We start from the raw sequence: 20,065 nt of genomic DNA, 5'->3' as shown, positions 1-20,065 counted from the left end.
ACTCTGAATGGTTGCTTTAGAGCTTCCATTAGACAAAAAGTCTCTTTATATTTCAGCAAACAGCACTCACTGCTGGACAATAATTAAGTACATTTACTCAAGTACTGTACTTAAGTACAAATTTGACGTACTTTACTCGAGTATTTCCTTTTCATGCCACTATCTACTTCTACTCCACCACTACATTTATCTGACAGCTTCAATTACTTTACAAATTAAGATGTTCACATACGAAACATATGAAGAGTTTAAAAAATATGTTTTGTTATAAATTAAACTACCCAACATTTTATACAAGTACAGCTGACATGATTATTAGATTGACATTCAAATTAACTGGCAACAACTTTGATTTTTGATTTTGAAAATTGAGACATTTTTAATAATTATCATTATCAATTATATAATTTTCCTCTATAACAATATAACAAATGTTCAATAAATATTTGATTTAATTCATTTAAATCATGAACAAATTAGCACTTCATTTTTCTCTTTAGATATTTAGGAAAACTGACTGAAAAGAAAGATTTTACTTAATTTTACTTATTTATATAAGTATATTTGTTTAAAAAAAGATTAATACCTCAGATTTGTTAAGTTATCCACTGTGTAGCATCAAGTGTTTGTTCTGACCATAAAGAAGGTTTCTTCAACTTTCACTCAGGAGCAAAAATCTGCCTTTAAAAACTTTAAAAGAAATGATGATTTGACATTTATTGTTGATAATTATCGATATTGAATTACATAATTTTTTTTTTAATCATGACACCCCTGTTTTTGGGTTCTGGGTAACTGTGACTGCATTTCTCACTTATTTCTGAATTTAGAAAATCAATTAATGGTGAAAATAAATACTTTAAGTACATTTTCCAGATTATACTTACATACTTTTACTTTAACATTTTCAATTCAGGACTTTTACTAGTAAGAGTATTTTTACAGTGTTGTATTAGTACTTTTACCTAAGTAAAGGATCAGAATACTTCATCCACCACTGACAGCCATGTCACCATTTCTCCTCCTCGTCCTCCGCTGCAGGGAGACCAGTACTGGCGTCTAGATGGGAACATGGTGATGGAGCCAGGATACCCCAAACCTCTGGCCTCTGAGTTCCCAGGTCTGACAGGAGGCATCAGTGCTGCACTGGCAGTACCAGCCACCAGGAGCAGACCAGAGACTGTTTACTTCTTTAAAAACGGTGAGGAATACACAAAGACAACAAACACAGAGACGGAGGCACAATCTAGGGCTGGGATGGATTCTGCGTCTCGATTAAAGTTGCATCAACACATTTATATTTTGAATCTCAAGTTGCTGAATCCCAAGAGCAGCTGGGATATGGCAAGCCGTTTTAACATTTATTCCTTAAAACTTACTGGTCGCTATTTAAAAGCTACTAGTACTAAGCTACTTCTTAGTTACTAGTAACTATTCCTGTTTTACTAGTAATAACATTTGATCAGATACTAATACTTAAATTTTAGTTACTAGTGCTTATTTTCAGTTAGTAGTCACCAATTGCAGATTTTTGCCATTGAAATCTTTCTATTACTAGTAACTATTTCATTTTTACTAGCATCTATAATTTATATACTCGTTCTTATTTTAAAATGGAAACAGTTACTAGTAATATATTTGAATAAATACTAGTAACTAATGAATAGATACTAGTAGCATTTAAGTAACGACTAGTAAGTTTTAAAGATGTTAAAACGGCTTGCCATAGCTGGGGCGGAATTAGTGGGATAAATTAACAAGTCAACTGCACATTAAAAGCCACCAATCAAGTGTCCTTGATCAAGGCATAACTTTCAACTGGCCATAAGAACAGTATGGTTAAAAATAATCTCATTTCCACTAACTAGCTGTTTTGGAGGCTTTCAGCTACATCTCACAGTCTTCATTAGCAAATTAAACTGTGCTGTTTGGTGTCAGATGTCAGGTGTGGTAGAAGCTGTTGTCAGTTGTTCTTTACACCGGAGCCCCTTACATTCAATGATGAAGACCATGAGATGCAGGTGAAAGCTCTGAAAAAGCTAGTGAGAGATTCTTCTTTTGTTACACATCCTGTTCCCAACTTCAGAAATAAACTTTCAGTCTCAAAACAGTGTGGTTGTTTGTTGTAAAGTTCGGCTCCCTGTTGAATGTGTGGAACTGTATGGATATAAAGCAAGGTGTCATCTCCAGATATAGAAATGAACAGAGAGATGAACATACAGTGCTGAGTTTACAGACATGACCAACAGCTGCTCTCTCTCTGTCCTCCAGGAGACGTCATGCAGAGGTTCACCTTCCCACTAGGCAGCACTCTCTCCTGCGGCAACAAACGAAGGAGCTCCTTGACGGGACGTTTCGCTCACCAGGCTGGTCAGTAGCCTAACAAAGCATTTCCCACAAAACGTTGCACTGTTCCTTTAAAAAGCCCAGACACAAAAACACCAACCCACCGTAGCAGGTCCTCGCCACTGACTAACCAATTATGAGTATTATCCTAATTTTATTTTCCACAATTGTGGGAGAAAATCTTCACCTGGGCCAGATGTTGTCAGGTCCTCTCGCACACTTTAGATTATTTTAAATTAAAATATTTGAGTCGAATAGAGATCAATGCAATACAAATGCACTGTAGATTCAAACCAGAATACAGGTGATCCGAGCGGCATTCGCTGATATACACATCCTGCTCCCTCTTAGTGGGCCTTATTGCAAGGTCCTGCATTACTAAACTTAACCCTTTTCCTTGTCTGAAACTAATGGCGTTCAAACCTTGCAACAGGTGTCCATAAGTGTAAGCGTAGGAAGCAGGGTTATTTCTATGTTCATTCCTATTTCTGTTCTGCTCAATCTCCTCTAACTCGAGATCCACAGTTTGGATATTATTACAATATACCTGCTTAGTAAAGTTAATACATTTATATGATAAAGTTTGACAATCATTACATGAAACATTTATTAGGTTAAATTCATCAAATAACTATCAGAGTGGGTTGCTTCTTCTTCTAGAAGTTCTTCTAAGTGGCGAGATCAACCTCAAAGTGTCTCTGAAGGGATTCCCTACCCCGGTCACCTCTGCTCTGTCCGTGCCCAGCCCCCAGAGGAACGACCGATACGAGCACTACGTCTTCTCTGGACGTAAGACCCTTCCTAAAAAGCATTGTTCTTCATTAGAAAGCAACAAGACTTAAGAGGCTGTTGGCTCAACTTTAACTTTAGGATCTTTATTTTCCGCAAATGTGATAATTTGTCTTTTCCTCACAGTCTTTCCCTGTGAGATGAGGCTTTTCCCAGATTTTCAGAGATATACGTCTGGTTGAGGATCTGCGTTGAAATCATTTACTCTGCTTTCTCTGCAGCTCTCTTCTTCAGCATCCAGATTTCAGGTGACCTGCCAGCACTGGCCAAACCGGACCCATCTGCAGCCCTTGCACCTCTACCCATCCTCAGCCCTGCTGCTGTGATAACCAACTCTGCCAACACGGCACCTCCGCACGCCAACCCTCCCCGCCCAGCAAACTCCATCAGAGTCTGGCTGGGCTGTCCCTAGGAACATCCTGAACAAAATTTCTTTTTGCGTTTCTAATGACTAAATTTCTCTAAAAGTAGCAATTTACTATGTTTTCTAATAAATGGTTTTTAATCCACGGGAGGGTATTTTACAGTGTCAGCTAATAACCATCACAGATTGTGACAGCCTCCAATAAAACCTTAAACTATCCAGCTGCTAAATACACATAATTTCCAAAATTAATAATTACAATTTAATAACACTAATAAAGAGGACTAAAAAGTCAGGTCTGAAAAGTGTCATCCATTTCTACATTTTCCAGAGCCCAACTTCACATTTTAAGATTGTTTTTTCTTTTGTCTAAAACTTAAAGATTATCAATTTACAATATAAAATAAACCCTCACATTTAAGAAGCAGAAAAGTCAGAAAAAGCAAAGTATTTATTCTTGATGAATGACCTAATTAATCAAACCCCTTAACAAAATCAACTAATCGAGTAACTGATTGATTGAGCTCTAATTGTGTCCCTCTCCATTTCCACTTTTCATTATGTGTAAATATGGAAACAAGATCAAATAAAAATGCCACATTCTTGTTCATCTCAAAGCCCAACGGTAGCCATCTTAAGTGTGATGAGTCTGCCGGGAACTGACTCCCCTTGATTATAAAACATAAAATAAAAAATACGCTGCTACTCATTATTTGACTTTATTATTAAAACATGTGTATTAACAGCCCAAAGACAGAGCAAAACAAAGATACTAACAAAATAACAAATCCAGGACTGCCCTCATGAATATATGTGAAACAACATTACAAAACACAACCTAAAGCTCGCTGGATTTAACAAGCAATGTGACCTTACAGCTCTCAAGAGAAAGGATCAAACACGCACAAAGCTGTCATACCTCAAATGTAATAGTGTGACTATTGATTTTGATTGAACAGAAGATTTGTTGGTATAATGAATTCTAGAAAAAAAAAAACAAGCGTTATCTTTTTATTTCCTTGTTGGATGAGATGACCCGAGTTGCTACTGGTGACATCGTCATTAGGCAAAGCCCCCTCTGCCCATGGCTCCTCCCCTTCCTCCTCGAGAGAAAGTTCCTGAAAACACAAATGTGAGGAGAAAGAAGTTTAATCCAACATCGTCAGTGTTCATGATATTATTCTTATGTGTATGCTGCTCTCTGCTTATTGCACTTCAATAAACAGCTTCATCATTAACCCTTTGAGTGTGCAGTTTTTCCTGCAAGTGTACAATATCGGTGATTATCAAGAGCCCTGCACTGAAAGTCCAGTCCTCCAGGACAGTTTCAGGTTCTTACCCCTGCGGCTGAGTAACGTCCTGGCCTCGCCCCTCCCTCCTCTGTTTCCTCTGCCCGACAGGATGCTCATCAGAGGTTGACTGGTCAGTGTGCGCCGCTGAGGAACACTGCTGGTGTCTGCGAATACAGTTCATCACATCAGCATCACATCAACGGCAAATTACTTACATCTTTGGTATCAACCAGGGCAAAAAGATTCAGCTGAACAAAAATACGACTTGGTAATTCTGAGCGAAGGAATTCTGCAGGATTGACGAAATGATTTGCTATAAGAAACTAAAATGATTCCCCCAGTTGTGATGAAAGTCCGGTTGTTGAGATTTGCTGTAGTTTCAATGTTGGATGGAAAAAAATATGTGAAATGTTGGATGGTTTAAATTATGGTTAGTGGACCGAATACATTACCAGGGTCTTGGCTGGTAGATGGCAGTGTTGCATCCTCACTCTGCTGTCCGGTAGACTCCATGTCTGTTTGGCTGTCCAAAGAAGATTCAGGACTGGAAAACACAAACAGATGTCCCAAAAAAAGAAAAAAAAAAAAATCAGTCAATAGGTACAAAATCTTTTTAGAGGTGGAGTAAGTGATACTGGACAAATCCAACACCATGACAAATTCAACGATCTAGAGCGAACAACACCACAGCAAGTAATGTCATTAACATTAGCTAAGTTTTGGGTTAGAGTACGGTTGTTACCGTTGCAGCTGCTGTGAAGCAAACACACAGAGAGGACGAGACGGCCCGAGAGCCAGCACACCAGCTCCAGACAGCGATACTCACAGCTCTCCTGCTACTATAGCTAACATCACAACAACAGCATGTGTTGGTGAACTAGAAAGTGAGCTGAATGTCAGTGGAACGGATGGAACAGTGTAGTGTGACGGGGTAGCGGGCCACTTTTGTCCCTTTTCTACCGCATGGTACCAGCTTGCCTCGCATTTATTTATTTTTTTTAACCTCACCTCTGTCGAGGTTCCAAGCAAGCTGATACCAAAATGTGATGTGAAAACACTACAGATTACCGATTGGTCAGAGAGAATCATCACTATTCACTGCATCATCACTGCACACGCCAGACAGGGTCTAATGTTTTATATTTTACACTTTTTGTATGCCATCTCATCATTAAATCCACTTCTGAGAGGTTTTGAGGTGAGAAATCAACTGTGTACATTTTGAATATTGGCAGGTTTTACGGAAATTGATGGCGGATTGAAAATGTGCAGAGTTGAGGAAGTGCAGGCTCACAGACCAGCAATGGTTTTCCATTTTCAGAGCCAGGGCTGTGTGCAAACGCCAGATTAGCGAAGCGTGAGGAGATATTCAATGAATTGGGCAAAAATTGTATTGGAAACAAACCTGACGATCAGAAAAAGGGCCGTGCGAGTCTTTTACTGTCACAAGCTCCCACTCAAACCTCTTTGTGACCGTCTTTGCTTCTCTACTATCAGAACCGCAGATTGAGTTGCTTTCTGCAGCTTCCCGGCGTCGGTCCCCACTGACCTACAGAAACAAACTCCACGCTCGGGCCTGACAGTTGACAAAGTGCTCACCCTTCTCCTTCGTGCTCCATGAAGACTTCATCTCCATCATCGCCGGCAGAAGCCATCCCGGCGGAGGCGGTTACCATGGGAACCGACTGGGATGCCATGTTGTCGCCGCTGTCTGACGGCAGAGACTCCGTGAAGACGGTCACTGACGGAGACCGAGAGATGAGGAACATGATGAAGCGTTCATAGTTAACACCGACACAAACAGCCACTTGTAATGTACACAGCAGCGTGAGTGCGAGCGTTACCTGGTGCAGCCACCTGTAAAGGCGTGGTGGGCACGCTCCTTCCTCCTCCGTCCTCATCATGCGCGGCCAGGAACAGAGGAGACTCGTACATCCCCAGACCTATACACACATCAGTAGAAACAAAGACAGGATTAAGTGTTAAAATGTATGATCGCGTTACTGTTTGACATTAGTGCAGGTGTCACTCTGTTTGTGTGTTACCTCCTTGAGAGGCCAGCTGTCCCAGGTCAGAGTGTGAGCCTGATGTCTGACTCAGCAGGTCCTCTGGAGGTCCAAACCTGAACCTGGTGGACAGACCCGCTACCTGAGGAGAACTGAAGAGATGAAAGACAGTCAAAGATCCCTCTGAGGTTCTGATGAAGCACTCTTTATTAACTCTCTCCATAACAAACATTTCTGTTAGACTTGTTTTTTTTTTTTTCCAGAGCTCAGATTTCTGGAACTTTAAACTCTACTTTTCCTAACTTGTAAAAACTATTTTTTTTGTTGTGACATGCTGCCTTGATTAATTACTGTATTATCAGTCAGTAAATATCAGTAAGTATCATAAAGCATAATAAAGTGCATGGCTTTTACTGTGTGAGGTAGCTCCACTGCTCATTTCACTGAAGCTTGATATTATATTTAATAAATATGTCATCATGTATTCTGACATTAGCAGAGGGCCTCTTATTTCAGGCGCAGCAGGGAGCCTATACCACAGAGTGGATACCTCTCTCACAGTGATCATGTCTGTCCAAGTGAAAATGATAAACTAAAAGCGGATGATTATTTTAACAGATTTTCTTTTTCTTTATATCTCATGCAGATTTCTATATGATTGCCATTTGTATACCTATAACAGAGATATAAAGTAATGAAATGCTTTTCTATTCAGTGAATTTGATTCATTTTAAATATACAATACAGCTGTTTCAGACGCTTTTCAAATACCTGTACAAATTAAATTACTGTTATTAAATTATTTAAACTGCATTTGTGTGTGAATGATTTTATTATCCATAACAGCGTTTGATCACTGGACTGAAACCCTGAATGAAGACATGCAATCTAAATGAAAATCTATTGCTTTTTTAAAATCCACGTATTTTTAACTCAAAATCAATAAAAAACAAACATTAATGAGGAACTTTCAAACCATCTAATGCAATTCAATGATATTCTAGGAATTCCATGACCACTTTATGTTCAACGTGTGTGTATTTTACACTAAAGTCTGTGTGTGCGTTTCGTCTTACTGTATAGCCTCAGCAAAGCCATCAGTGCGGTGTGGGACTACCAGAGTGGGAGTACTGGGAACCATTCTGTCGTCATCGTCAAAGAAATGTTGCTGCAACACACAAACACACTTTCTCACTACAGCTGCAGATCAACTTCACATGGTTCGCACACACAGTATGGCCTTTTATACCAATAATATATACCATTTACCGTACCATTAACTCCAACATCAAACAGTGTGCATTCTGACTTCTGAAATAGGCTGAATGTATTACTATTCAAATAGGTATTTTCTGTTCTTGACTATGCTCCATCTGCTGTGTTGTGGATGGATAAAGTGAACCCTCTTTTAAAGAAACATACACTCAATGATGACTTTTCCTGTCAAGTTCAGTCCATCAAGCAGGTTCTGGTCCAGGCACTACTGTAACTTGCTGGTGCTAGTGAACCCACAAAGTTCTCCAACACTACACCTCCGTACCCTGCACTGGTCCTTGCTTACCATGCTGTGAATGGCTCAGGGCTATCCTACATCAACCACACACCCAGCCCGTCCACTACACTGTAGAGCTGCAACGATTAGTCGATTAATCAATTAGTCAATTGAAAGAAAATTAATCGACAACTATTGATAATAGTTTTATCATATATATATATTTTTTTTTTAACAAAAATGTAAAACATGCTGGTTTCATCTTCTTAAATGTAAAGAATTGCTACTACTCTGTCATTTATGATAGTAAATGAAGAGTCTTTAGTTTTGGACTGTTGGTTGGGCAAAAGAAGCAATTTACAAGATGCAACTTTGTGCTCGGGAAAATTGTTTTACAATTTCTTGACATTTTATAGACTTAACGATTAATCGTGAAAGTTGTCGGCAGATTAGTCAATAATTAAAATAATCGTTATTTGCAGCCCTATTCTGCTTCCGCCAATATGCTCGCTACTCTACAAGGGGGCCCATCTACCGCTCTGCAAAATCATGGCCGTTTGCTGTCCTGGCGAGCTCCCTCCTTACATGAGGACAGCAGAAATGCTACACATCTTCAGACTGAACCTTGGCCAATAAAAAGAAAACAATTTAACTTATTGTTTGTAAATGTAGCACTTGAATCAGTTCAGCATATTTGATGAAGTTGATTTCAGGTTGTATCCAAATGCACTTGTTGCAAGTCACTTTGGATAAAAGTGACAGCTACATAAATGTAATGTTATGTAAAGCAAAAGTAGTCAAACACAGCATTTCTTACCATACTGCCTATTCCAGGAGTAAGTTGAGGTCCGCGCCCTACAGATGGTCTGCGCAGCTGAGAGGGCTGTCGCTGGTTTATAAAAACAAATCATTGCTGTTAAGAGTATTCTATAATTTATTCAGGACATTTTACAATTTTAATTTGTCAAGATGTTCAAGTTAAACGGGCTAATAGTCTACTGTTTAGATGTAAAGCTACAGTGTGTACCTGTGTGTGCGGGGGTCCCAGCTCGTGAGCCGGAGGTTGGATGTAGAGCCGTGGTGGGAGAGGGTGTGGGGGCCTACGCGGGTGGGGCAGGCGGGGTGTCAGGGACGAGGGGGAGGGCCCAGAGGTGGTGGAGGTTGGGGGGAGTTGTACAAGGTCTCTGGGGGGGTCGGACTCTGACGTGGCACCACTGCTGCCCTCACCTGGAAGAGACGAGTGACTCACATTAGGTGATTTCACAATGAGGAACAACAATTAAAGCCAATCAGAGACTACAGAAGATGCTCACTGCTGTGCGACGGCTCAGAGGCATGCTGGGAGTCCGAAGACGCTCCACACACGTTCTCCTCTGCGTTGGGGGCTTCTGGTGGCTCCTCCTCCCCTCCCTCCTCTTCTGCTCCCCTGCTCTCCTCATTACTCTCCTCGCCTTCCCTCATGCCGCTGTCACCGCCATCGTCATCCTCTTCATCATCCTCTTCTTCCTCTTTATACTGAGGCAGACAGACAGAGCGAGGTTATTTACTCCAGACAACAGATCAAAGCTGGATATATATTGACGTTCATAAGCGGATCAGCACCTCCTCCTCCTCCTCTTCTTCTTCTTCTTCCTCCTCCTCCTCCTCGCCTTCATCCTCCTGCTTCTCCTCCGCCTCTTTGCTCTCACGGCTCTCGCTGTCCGTGTCGATCACGATGACGTCCCGAATAATAGTGGAGCCCTGAGAGGACATCTGTTCAGAGGGGACAGACTGGGACACGCCTCCTTCCTCAAGATCCTCGTCGTCTTCAGCTAAGACAGGGAAACACTCCTCTGGAAGCTCCTACACCCCAAACAAACGCCCAATATTATGACAAAAACTAACACCTACTCATGAATAGCAGCAGCATCAATCCAAAAATCATTCATCTTTCAAGGGTCCAATCTTGTCTATTATGGCAGAAAACTGTGTTTTTATCCTTCACCTTTCCTCTCCTCTGCTCCTTATGTTAGTCTGTCCACATTTACTAGGGTTTAGGTCAGAGCTGTGAGATTGTTTTGCTGTTTTCCTCTCGTCTTTCCTCTCCTCTCCTGGAATGTTCATTCAAGGCTGAGAGAGGATCTCTGTTCCCCAAAACATAGAAACCTAAACTGCGTAAATGATGATGCATCCCTTTGCTTGGGGCCAGACGCCCGAATCTGCTCTAGGCCTGTATGTGTGTTGTAGTACTTCTGTTTATTCACTTTTGTTAAATAAATTCTTCAAAGACAACGGATGGTTGTAGCTCAACTCTTTGCTCAACCCCTCACCAGGAATATAATTTCCACGACATGGTCAAATCTTAAAGGGGACCTAATATTCACTTATTTTCTGTCATATATAATGTTACCATGTCAGAAGTTCATATAAAATGTGGCCAAAGTTTCAAATAATGTGGCAAAGGTAAAAGTTATCCCTGTGAGCATCAAGCTCAGGCTTTAGACTGCTTTTAATACTAGGTTGCCAACTTTATTTCCTATTTTCGTGCAGAGCTGACGTCACATCTACCTGCTAAGGCTGTCTCAGTGTTCGACTGCTCTGCTCATAGCGCTTTGTCCAGTGCTGGCAGAGCACTAACAAAGTGATGTCTATTTAGAATATAAAGCAACAGTCCCCTTTCATAATACTTCTGTAGTTTATTTTTTATTTAGTGTTTCTAAGTTGGACAAGCCCAGAATGTTCTCTATATCATGAGCCAGATGTTCCTTGATTTACTTTAAAATGGTAAACCATTACTCAGCTTATAAAGACAGCTCAGTGATACGAACATTGAAAATATCTCACAGTTGTAGCCTTTCCTTTACTCTGCTCTGTTGTTGCTGCTGCAGTGGTCTGTGTAACTGGGACCAGAGGGCTCTGTGGGCGTGACTGGCCGGCACATTTTCGATTAGCCATCAACTTTTGTAAAACTTCTAATATTCAAATTCTACACAGCTGATTTCTCGACTCAAAACCTCTCAAATGTATATCTATTGATAAAATAGCGTGCAAAACTTGTAAAAACAAAAAAAACTTTCTGCTGTTCGCCTCTTTCTCCGTTGTTTTCCCACTTCTCGCGTGAATGCTTCTTCTTCGTGAGCAGTCTTACAGCCAAGTAGTCACGGCAGACAGTAGAAGCAATACTATCCCCGCAGGAAATTAGCAATATGCATTCCCTTTAAAAGGTATTTAACGAGGTATTAGATGAAAAAGCTAATTGTTTTGATAGTCTCTCAAGTTTCTTTCATTGGAAACTGACCTGACTGTCATCTGGTGAATCCTGTCGTTCGCCCTCATCCCCCAGCTCTTCTTCAATCTCCTCATCACCTTCAATCTGAAACACACCACATGACACAGCTGCAATTACACAGTTAATAATGAATGAACTGAAAGACACACACACACACAGAAAACAAAAAACTACAGAACAGCAGTTCAATCATAGAGATGTTCTTTCATTCACTGTGATAGGTGCAATTGTAGTGAGAATAGGTTTTACAGAGGAGGTGGCTTTGATCTAGTCATCTCCACTGCAAACCTCTTGTGCGTTTGTGAAAGGGAGCAAATCACTGAGACTGTTTTCGTTGAACAAATCAGTGATTGATGTGCCAAAAATGTCTCCAGTTAAACTGTAAAGAATAGTTTTTGGAGCCAAAGAAGAACGATTAAGAGTCAGTGCACAGTTTCAGTCTCTAACATTTAAGACTACAAACTAAGCCAGAAATCTAGGCCCAGATATTTGTCTTTGATTCTTTCAGCCCTCGCAATTGACCAGGATGCAGCAGCCTGTGTTCCCAGTGATTTGACTCGTCTGACGTCCTCCATGCGTTTCTGCCGTTCTCCGCATATGTTTTGCGGTGGAAAGGTGTTTTGTCAGTAGATGATTTCATTTTGTTTTTTGCCCCCGCTTTGGTAAAAAAAAGATTTGGATCCTGTTCTTCACGTGCCTTTGCTGTTATCTTTGTATGCAATCACATTGGTACCACACATGTCCGCTGCAACTTGTGATTGCTCAAGACGTTTTGCGGGAAACGGCGATGATAGGTTAAATTTGTGTTGTTCACAGGAATTTGTTGCATTTGAGTTACTAGTTGCGATTGCGACATCCTGAAACCCCGGGGGACTGATAAAGTGTGATCCCAGTGTGTCTCACGCTGAAAGAATGTAAAGAGAATTAAAAGGCCATGTATGTGGAACATTTGGGGAGTATAGTCCAGGTTTTTGTGCGTTTACCTGCAGTTGCATCGTTGGTTTTAGTCGTAGTTTTTTAGTGGACGGAGGTGTGTGTGAACTCTCCGGTCTGCTCTCCTCCTCCTCGTCCTCTCTGCCTCGCTTTGAACCTGCTTTTATCACACCAACACAAAGGAATTCACCAGGTTTAACCATTTAATTTTTCTACAACAATGCCTCATTTCTTTCCTGTAAATGTGTTTTTATCTCTAAAGTTGCAGGGTCGCTGGTGGGTTTGGGACAAGGTCCTGCTTACCTGTTCCAACCAGAGAGGAAGAAGTAGTTGGTCGCTCTGCATCCACACTGGGGCCTGTATCTTGATTGGCTGCCTGCTGCTGAGTGGGCTGGACAAAAGCTGTGGCCTGGGTGCTGGTTGGCTGAGTTATTGATGTGGGTGTGTTCGCCAGACTGGAGCTGGTAGAGTGTACAGAGCTCAGCACTGCAGAAAGAAATATTATAATACACTGACACACGTCAGAACATCATCTAAAAGTACTATCTACCCATTACCAACCAAACATACAGTATATTTCTTTATGGTGAGGCTTAAAAAGACTGTTTTTAGCTCCTCCTCACCCTCTTGGCTATCAGTCTGTGTGGTCGGCATGACCGTGGCGGTGGGCGTCGGGATGGGGACAGCTGCCGGCGTAACCATAGGCCGGATGCTGGCACGGGGTGTGGCCTTGCTACCAGTAGAGGGGCTCGGCTTATTGCTTGGAGATGGAGTACTTGGGGTGGGGCGAATGTTGGCAGTGGGAGGGTCAGACAGGCTGGAGCTAAAAAGGAGAAAACCGTGAAATTTTTTTATTTTGTGCAAGTTTTCTTGTGCAATTATATTTTTGTGTTTCTTTTATACTATTGTAAACAATGTAGTTTAAGCCTGTATAACTCGTTTTAGATCCATTTAAGATTTATAATTTTAACTTCCATTTCTATGCAGATGACACCCAGTTGTACGTCCCGTTAAAGACTATTTCTACCGATGTTTCTTGTATTCTCTCTTGCCTCGCAGAGATTAAAGCCTCAATGTCTAATAACTTTCTTCAGCTAAACTACAAGAAATCAAAAGTAGATGTATTTATAAGCACTAGCTACTTTAATAATCTCTCCACTAGCCAGGGTGCCCTTTCAGGCCACTTTCAGAAAGATGCCCGCAAACTCGGAGTCAAAAATGACGCAGAGGTTGCTCAGGTGACCAAAGTGGTGCAATCCTGTTTTTTCCAGCTGAGACAGCCAACAAAGATCATTCCTTTATTAAAAATATACATTAATTAAAAATTAAAAAAGTATAGCTTTTTTGTTTCTACTTTACAGCACTTTGTAACTTGATTTTGAAAAATGCTATACACTATATTATATTTTCTCAGTTTACGAGGTGCAGACCTGTCGTAGGAGTCGTGTGCAATTAGTCTGCTGTAATCCCAATTTAAGGTTTTCACTAATGGATGGATTGTATACCATTACTTTGAGGTAATTTTGAGTTTGAAAATCCAATACAAGTTACACTTCATAATTACATTGCATTATCCTGTTTAACTCTGCAGTTTGAATTATAGATAGAATAACGATATCATCCATTTAAAACTGTGATTATCCCCTGACTGAAAAACAAAAATGTCAAAAGGTTTAAATGAAAGAGCCTATTTACAAACGCTCAGAGTAGTTTCTGGTGTTTGTGCATGTGTATGTGTCTTCATTATTTACCTTCCCCTGTCTTGGGCAGGACTCTTCAGAGATATCTGTCTCTGGTCTGCAGATCTGGCCTGATCACCCACCTAAATACAGATACAGAGTTGATGACAGAAATAGCACAGAAGGACGGGACGTTATAACACAGAGGGCTACCATTTTGACTTACAATGCAATTTCACTTTCCAACACTTTCAAACGTCTCTTTCAAAACACACCCAGGACAATATGCTCGGTTTAAAACTGAGCCAGGTGCCCGTCAAGACACAGACCAGCATTGTTCCCCTCTGAAAAGCTTAGGGACACACAGCTGTGTGCTGCACTGGTGAAGATTTATCAGAAGTGTTTTCAACCAGTCTGTTTTGGTTTTACAAGTCAAGGGACTTCACTGAGGAGGACTTGGTGGATGGTTTGGAAAATGTAGCCACATCTAGTAAACATTTCTACTCATGATAATGAGCAGCACATCGCTGCTCCACTGAACTTTGTTTCATCTTGAGACGGTCTGAAAAGAAGCTTTAGGTGTCTGTCAGAGGATCTTGTCACTGTTTTGGTTTGAATGGGATACTACCATACCAGCAGAACAAAGACTGACAGCACAAAGCATACCGAGCTTTAATAATATTCCGATGCCGTGACTGCGCTCGAAAAGATTCCTGTTTTCATCCAGCTGCAGCATCAATGATTGATGTATTATTACTGACTCATTCATCATGTAACTGGTATAATTTTCATTTCAATAACCTTTAAATCTCTGATAACTTGCTTATTAGTGACAGATTGCTCTCACTTGTTTACTATGAAAATCATAATTTTTCATATTTCTTTATTCTCAAAATCTCAGATATTTCCCCCTCCCCATTAGTGGCCTTAATACTTTGTTGTATTATTCAAATAGTATTAATTATAAGTAGTTTGAAAAAAAAAAAAAGAAATAAAAACACACAAATTCTCTCAGTGTTCAGGCGTACGTATAATCACAGCATGAAACACAGAAATTTCTAAAAACATATGGTCTATTTTGTTCAGGCACGGTCAACTATCAGTGGGCTCAGTATGGACCTTCATGTCAGCCATGACCACAGCTAGCATGATGCGTTTACCTTAGCTCCACTCTGGTCCTGTGGTTCCTCTCTGGGGTCAGAGTGTGCTTGAGTCTCTTTTAGTTCTCTCAGCTCTCTGTCCAGCCGAAGAAGTCGTCCTTCATACTGAGATTTGAGGGCGTTCATTCTCACCTCCAGTTCCTCCTTACTCTGTTTCAGTTCTTCTATCTCCTGACTGAGCTGCTCCTTGGCACCTACAGGTCAAGGTGCAGGGAACAAAAACAAGATTCTCTTTCTTGTTTAGTCTGTCAGCAAGTCTTTAATTTAGTGTGTGTGCTCACACGTGCTTGTGAAACTTACTGTTTAGTTGGTTGATTTTGGTCTTTGCTCCCATGAAGACTTTCTTCGTCTTTTCCTCTTTTTCAGCCATCTGCTGTCTGAGCTGATCCTCTCTGCACTTGCTCTCAGATTGCTGTAGGGAACCAACACAACATTATAACTGCTGCTCTTAAGAGTGGTGAATGACATTTTTAAAGCAGCGGTCGATAACAATTCAACATACAATGCAAAACCTTCTGCGTCTCTCTCTGCTGCTCTTTTCATTCCTCTAATGTGGCATTTAGTGTTCACACCCAACGCGATAACACAAATAAACACAACTCATGATTACTACAGCTGTAGGAAGCGAAAGGAAACATTTTGCTGTGATTACATAGCAATAAACGGATTAAATTGATGCCGAAATAACTACAATATGATGCAGATTTGTTAAACAAATGAATTCATGCTTTGCCAGGTCTGTCAGCAAGACAACAACTTCTAAAATGTTTGTTTTCTGAATGGAATTCGGATCGATTAGAGCTATGCTAACTTGGTCACAGTAAAGTACAACGACAGCCGTAATAAAGTTACTGACATGTTTTCTGAACACACCAGGTAGTTCAACTTCCTCACTTTCTTTTCTCCAAGCAATGTCCAGTTTGGTCCATTTTTTTTATATAAAGTAGTAGTCCAACAACACTGAAACCAGGTGTGCACAGAAGCTCACTGCTGAGAAGCTCCAGTGAAGATAAATCAACGTTGTAATCCCAAAAACTAAAGAAAAAACTATTTTAATGAAAGCACTTTACTCTGAGCTCCTCCCGCGATAAAAAGGCGTAGTTGTCGGAGCAGAATCTGACTACGGGTGTTTATTTGTCTAAAACCTGCAGCGCTGCTCCCGGCTCCTCTCCCCCAAGTTTAACAGCGCAGATTTTCAATCTCCCGCCCTGCCTGCAGCTCTTTGCAATGATTTGTTCAGCTCCAAGTCTTGACATGTTAGTGCAAAGAATTCTACACATTATGTTATAAATATGCATCGCGACTGCTCTCCACTGGTTGAAACTCATCTATTGCAATTTATTGATTGAATTTTGCTACTGGCTGATCTGGTGGCAGATAACGTCCAGTGTACGGTGGCAGCTTTCATCAACCACCAGTTTTACACCAACACCCAAAGATTTTAATCTCACCAAGACATTGAGCTGGTTAAATATAGGAAAATTAAATTAATGAACTCTTGTTACGTGTTTCATTTCATGATAATGTTGATGAAACTCCTTACTTTTCATTTTATTCTTCACTGCCACTTTAAACTGAGTCTGTGTAAACATCCGAAACCACAGAACACTTTGCTCGTCTTTTAGGATATAGTTCATATCAGAGGGTAAAAGCCTAATCAAATTAAAATTGTACAGTTAATTAGCAATAATGTATGAATGTCTATAGATAAATGCAAATTAATAGATTAAAAATGATTTTGTGAAAGCATGATTTGGAAATACCTCTTGTCTGAGTTTCGCCAGCTCCTCTTGTAGTGCCTTGTTAGCATCACTAGCAACATTAGCATCACTGGCCTGGATGGACTGGGAACTCTGGTTCTGGTTGGCCTGTGTGGCTCGGCTAGTTTCATTAGCCTGGTTAGCTTCAGTTAGCTGCTCCTGCAGACGCTTGATGTCTGCGTCACGCTCACCAACCGTCTGGGGAGGCACAAACACATTGTGTAAGTAAGACATTTAAAAAGAAAGAAAGGATGATGCAGGCGTTGTTTTAAGTTTAATCACTGATTCCAAATAAATAAATGAATAATTCACAGTTCAAAAGCAATGTATTCCCTAATTAAATACCAACATGTATAAGCTTAGCCCACAGGAAAGAGCTTCTTCGTAAATACATCCATGAAGTAGAAAAATACTGTATAAGTTCTCATGTAGAAAGACTTTAAATGCTACAGTACTGATTTATCAGCACATTTCACCATACATCAGCTCACAGCACTTGTGAATGCAGTGATGTTTCTAGTTAGACAGTGTAAAGTTTTTCCTGACCTTCTGCAGGCTGTCCAGCTGGCCTTGAAGCTCAGTCACCTGTTAGGAGGAAGGCACAGATGCATTTAGTATTGCACAAAGAAATCACAGGTTTTAATACAACAGCAGGAACCTTCTGTAAAATAACATTGGGCTCTTTTTGTTTAGAAACTGACTTTTACCGTAAAACTTTGATCACTGAATTGACCCTGCCTATATTTGGGACAGGCGTCCTTATGGGACAGGCCTTTGATTCCTCTCACACACAACTGAAATAGGCAACTATATAAAAATAATCCAATAAATCAAATACGCATCGTTCATTCGTTCTAGCTCCGAGAGACAGCTTATGCGCTTTTATTTTGAAGTATCAAATAAAACAACTGGCTGCAGGATGAGAAAAGTGTGGCAAAAGTTCGAGAGCGATGGACTTCACATGACAGGAATCACAACTTGGATAAATCTTTATGAAAAGCCCTTACAGACTAAAGAAATATAAATAATCAAGGTACAGACACATTCGGACTTAACGAGCGCTTCAAAAGTAGCGGGAGTTGACACTTATCTCTTGTACCATGTTACACCTGTAAATCTATAAGAATTAGACTTTGGGGCTCGTTGTTTCCCTTAAATGAACCAAACGACTGAATTGTGGAGAATCTAACTGATCTAACGAGGTGCAGCACGTCCATACCGACATGTTGATCATACGTTTAAACATTAAATTAACATTTAACATTTGTATTAACGATCTAAGCAACTTAAAAAGCAGCTAAAGAGGGCGACCCGGCGGGGTTTAAAAGGTTTTATACATCCAAAGAACTTCTATAAAAACCAGACCAGGCGTTTAATGGAGACCTGCATTTATTTGTCAAAATGTGTTCCCACACCAGGCCGTTCACTGGCCTGGTGTAGGCGGCCATTTGGGACTCGGCTATTAATTGAAGTTTTACGGTATCTCTTGTCTGACACCACGGGGCAAGAGAAAACACACAAGGAATGCAGTGTAGACATTATGACTTAAACAAGCAATGTAATGATTTTTAACTTTAATTAAGAACTTATAGCAACGCCACATTTTAATGTTAATGTAGAAAGGGAAGTCCTCTTCCCTCAGGCCACTACGATCCTAATGAGGTCAAGGCCTAGGACTCTCGTTTAAAAAACAAAAGATGCACAGTAAAGAGAAAGAAGGCTCCTCACCTTGCTCTCTGCTTGGCTGAGAGCGGTCTTGAGGTTGCCGACTTCCTGGTTGTGGCTCTGTTGACTGTTTTGCTGGTTCTGCTGTAGCTCTTTCTGATTAGCGAGGTTCTGCTGAAGGGATTCTTTAGCCTGCTGGAGCTCCCTCTGGATCTGCTGAATCTGGTTTTGACGGCCCTGAGCCAGAGACTGAGCTGATTTCAATTGGTTCTGCACCTTTAAATTAGAAAGGAGACGGGTTAGGGCTGGTCAATTTCTTTTGGTACTGGGTTTATAGCAACATTAATGCCAATGAGGATCAAAATTACAAATAAATAGAACTATAAATCTAGGAGATGTCATCATAAAGTGACATAAGTAATGACATTCTTTGGGTCAGGTGTTGCTGTGTTCTTGGCGTAATTTTTACCTGCTGGGTGTGGGTCTTGGCTTGCTGAAGCTCTTTCTGACTCTGAGTCAGCTGGTTTTGATTCTGCTGCACTTGAGTCTGGGTCTGAGACAACTGGGACTGGACCTACAGAATCAAAGAGATGAAAACGGGCAAGTGATTCCTGTTTTTCTAATGTATTTACTTCACTAAATGTTTCCACGGTCTTCCCGGCGCCGGCAGGACACTCATCCAGTAGCTTTGCACGTGTCGTGTTGTTGTTGCTCTTTATATAAACACTAAACTTTATCTATACTATGGATACAATGGCTTCTTATAGACAACATAGCGCTTGTTTATTCAAGGGAGAAGCTGCTTTCACTCCAAACAACGGGACGAGCCGGCATTTTCCACCACATAACACGAGGAGCTGAGGAGGCGGCACCGAGGCTGCAGAGCCGGAGCGAAGGTGAAAAGGCTAGGCTAGCTGCTAAGCGGTGGAAGCCCTCGGTTCTGTCGATTGTGATGGGGAATGTGAACTGTCTGACCAACACGACGCCGAGCTCTGAGGACGGACAGGACGTTCAGGGAGTACAGTTTACTTTACCTCTCTGAAACCTGGCTAACGCAGAACACCCCGGACGCAACCAGCGACAGCCTATTTCACACCCCCATTGTGTCCATCACCTCCCTCAATGCTATCACCACCTCAGACTGCACTTCAACCCCCCTCCCCACCACCACCAAGGAGAGCTGAACTGGCTGTATCAAGGATGGACAGAAGGGGGAGTGCAGGAGCCTGGATGAGGACTTCATGAGGTGGTGCAGGATCAATCATCTGCAGCTGAACACCTCCAAGACCAAGGAGATGATGGTGGACTTCA

General features: G+C 41.0%; 1 protein-coding gene across 4 annotated transcripts in view; it reads right to left on the bottom strand.

Annotated features, from left to right (window-relative positions):
- Window positions 1-4,196: 4,196 nt before the first annotated feature.
- The window catches only part of LOC119902594 (nucleoprotein TPR-like), a 40,605-nt gene continuing 24,736 nt past the window's right edge, over window positions 4,197-20,065 (bottom strand). The window contains exons 34-55 of one of the 4 annotated variants that reach the window (XM_038718893.1): window positions 19,224-19,328; window positions 18,818-19,030; window positions 17,636-17,674; window positions 17,093-17,287; window positions 15,630-15,741; window positions 15,330-15,523; window positions 14,242-14,312; window positions 13,114-13,313; window positions 12,794-12,976; window positions 12,541-12,647; window positions 11,567-11,641; window positions 9,892-10,131; window positions 9,603-9,804; window positions 9,317-9,516; window positions 9,107-9,178; window positions 7,874-7,965; window positions 6,837-6,949; window positions 6,636-6,734; window positions 6,391-6,532; window positions 5,244-5,335; window positions 4,839-4,955; window positions 4,197-4,617 (exon numbers count right to left, since the gene is read on the bottom strand). In XM_038718893.1, coding sequence (XP_038574821.1) covers window positions 4,562-4,617; window positions 4,839-4,955; window positions 5,244-5,335; window positions 6,391-6,532; window positions 6,636-6,734; window positions 6,837-6,949; window positions 7,874-7,965; window positions 9,107-9,178; window positions 9,317-9,516; window positions 9,603-9,804; window positions 9,892-10,131; window positions 11,567-11,641; window positions 12,541-12,647; window positions 12,794-12,976; window positions 13,114-13,313; window positions 14,242-14,312; window positions 15,330-15,523; window positions 15,630-15,741; window positions 17,093-17,287; window positions 17,636-17,674; window positions 18,818-19,030; window positions 19,224-19,328 — 2,919 coding nt within the window. In that variant the 3' untranslated portion in view covers window positions 4,197-4,561. Of the gene's footprint in view, window positions 4,618-4,838; window positions 4,956-5,243; window positions 5,336-6,386; window positions 6,533-6,635; window positions 6,747-6,836; window positions 6,950-7,873; window positions 7,966-9,106; window positions 9,179-9,316; window positions 9,517-9,602; window positions 9,805-9,891; window positions 10,132-11,566; window positions 11,642-12,540; window positions 12,651-12,793; window positions 12,977-13,113; window positions 13,314-14,241; window positions 14,313-15,329; window positions 15,524-15,629; window positions 15,742-17,092; window positions 17,288-17,635; window positions 17,675-18,817; window positions 19,031-19,223; window positions 19,329-20,065 lie in introns of those variants that run through there. The other 3 variants (XM_038718888.1, XM_038718889.1, XM_038718892.1) reach the window with 3 other exon arrangements.

This window comes from Micropterus salmoides, unplaced genomic scaffold (assembly GCF_014851395.1).
Source record: "Micropterus salmoides isolate LMB-PRFRI ecotype aquatic unplaced genomic scaffold, ASM1485139v1 Ms_hic_scaffold_14, whole genome shotgun sequence".
Taxonomy (NCBI): Eukaryota; Metazoa; Chordata; class Actinopteri; order Centrarchiformes; family Centrarchidae; genus Micropterus; species Micropterus salmoides.
Note: the sequence above shows the minus strand (reverse complement) of the source record. Positions and strands in the feature narration are given on the sequence as shown.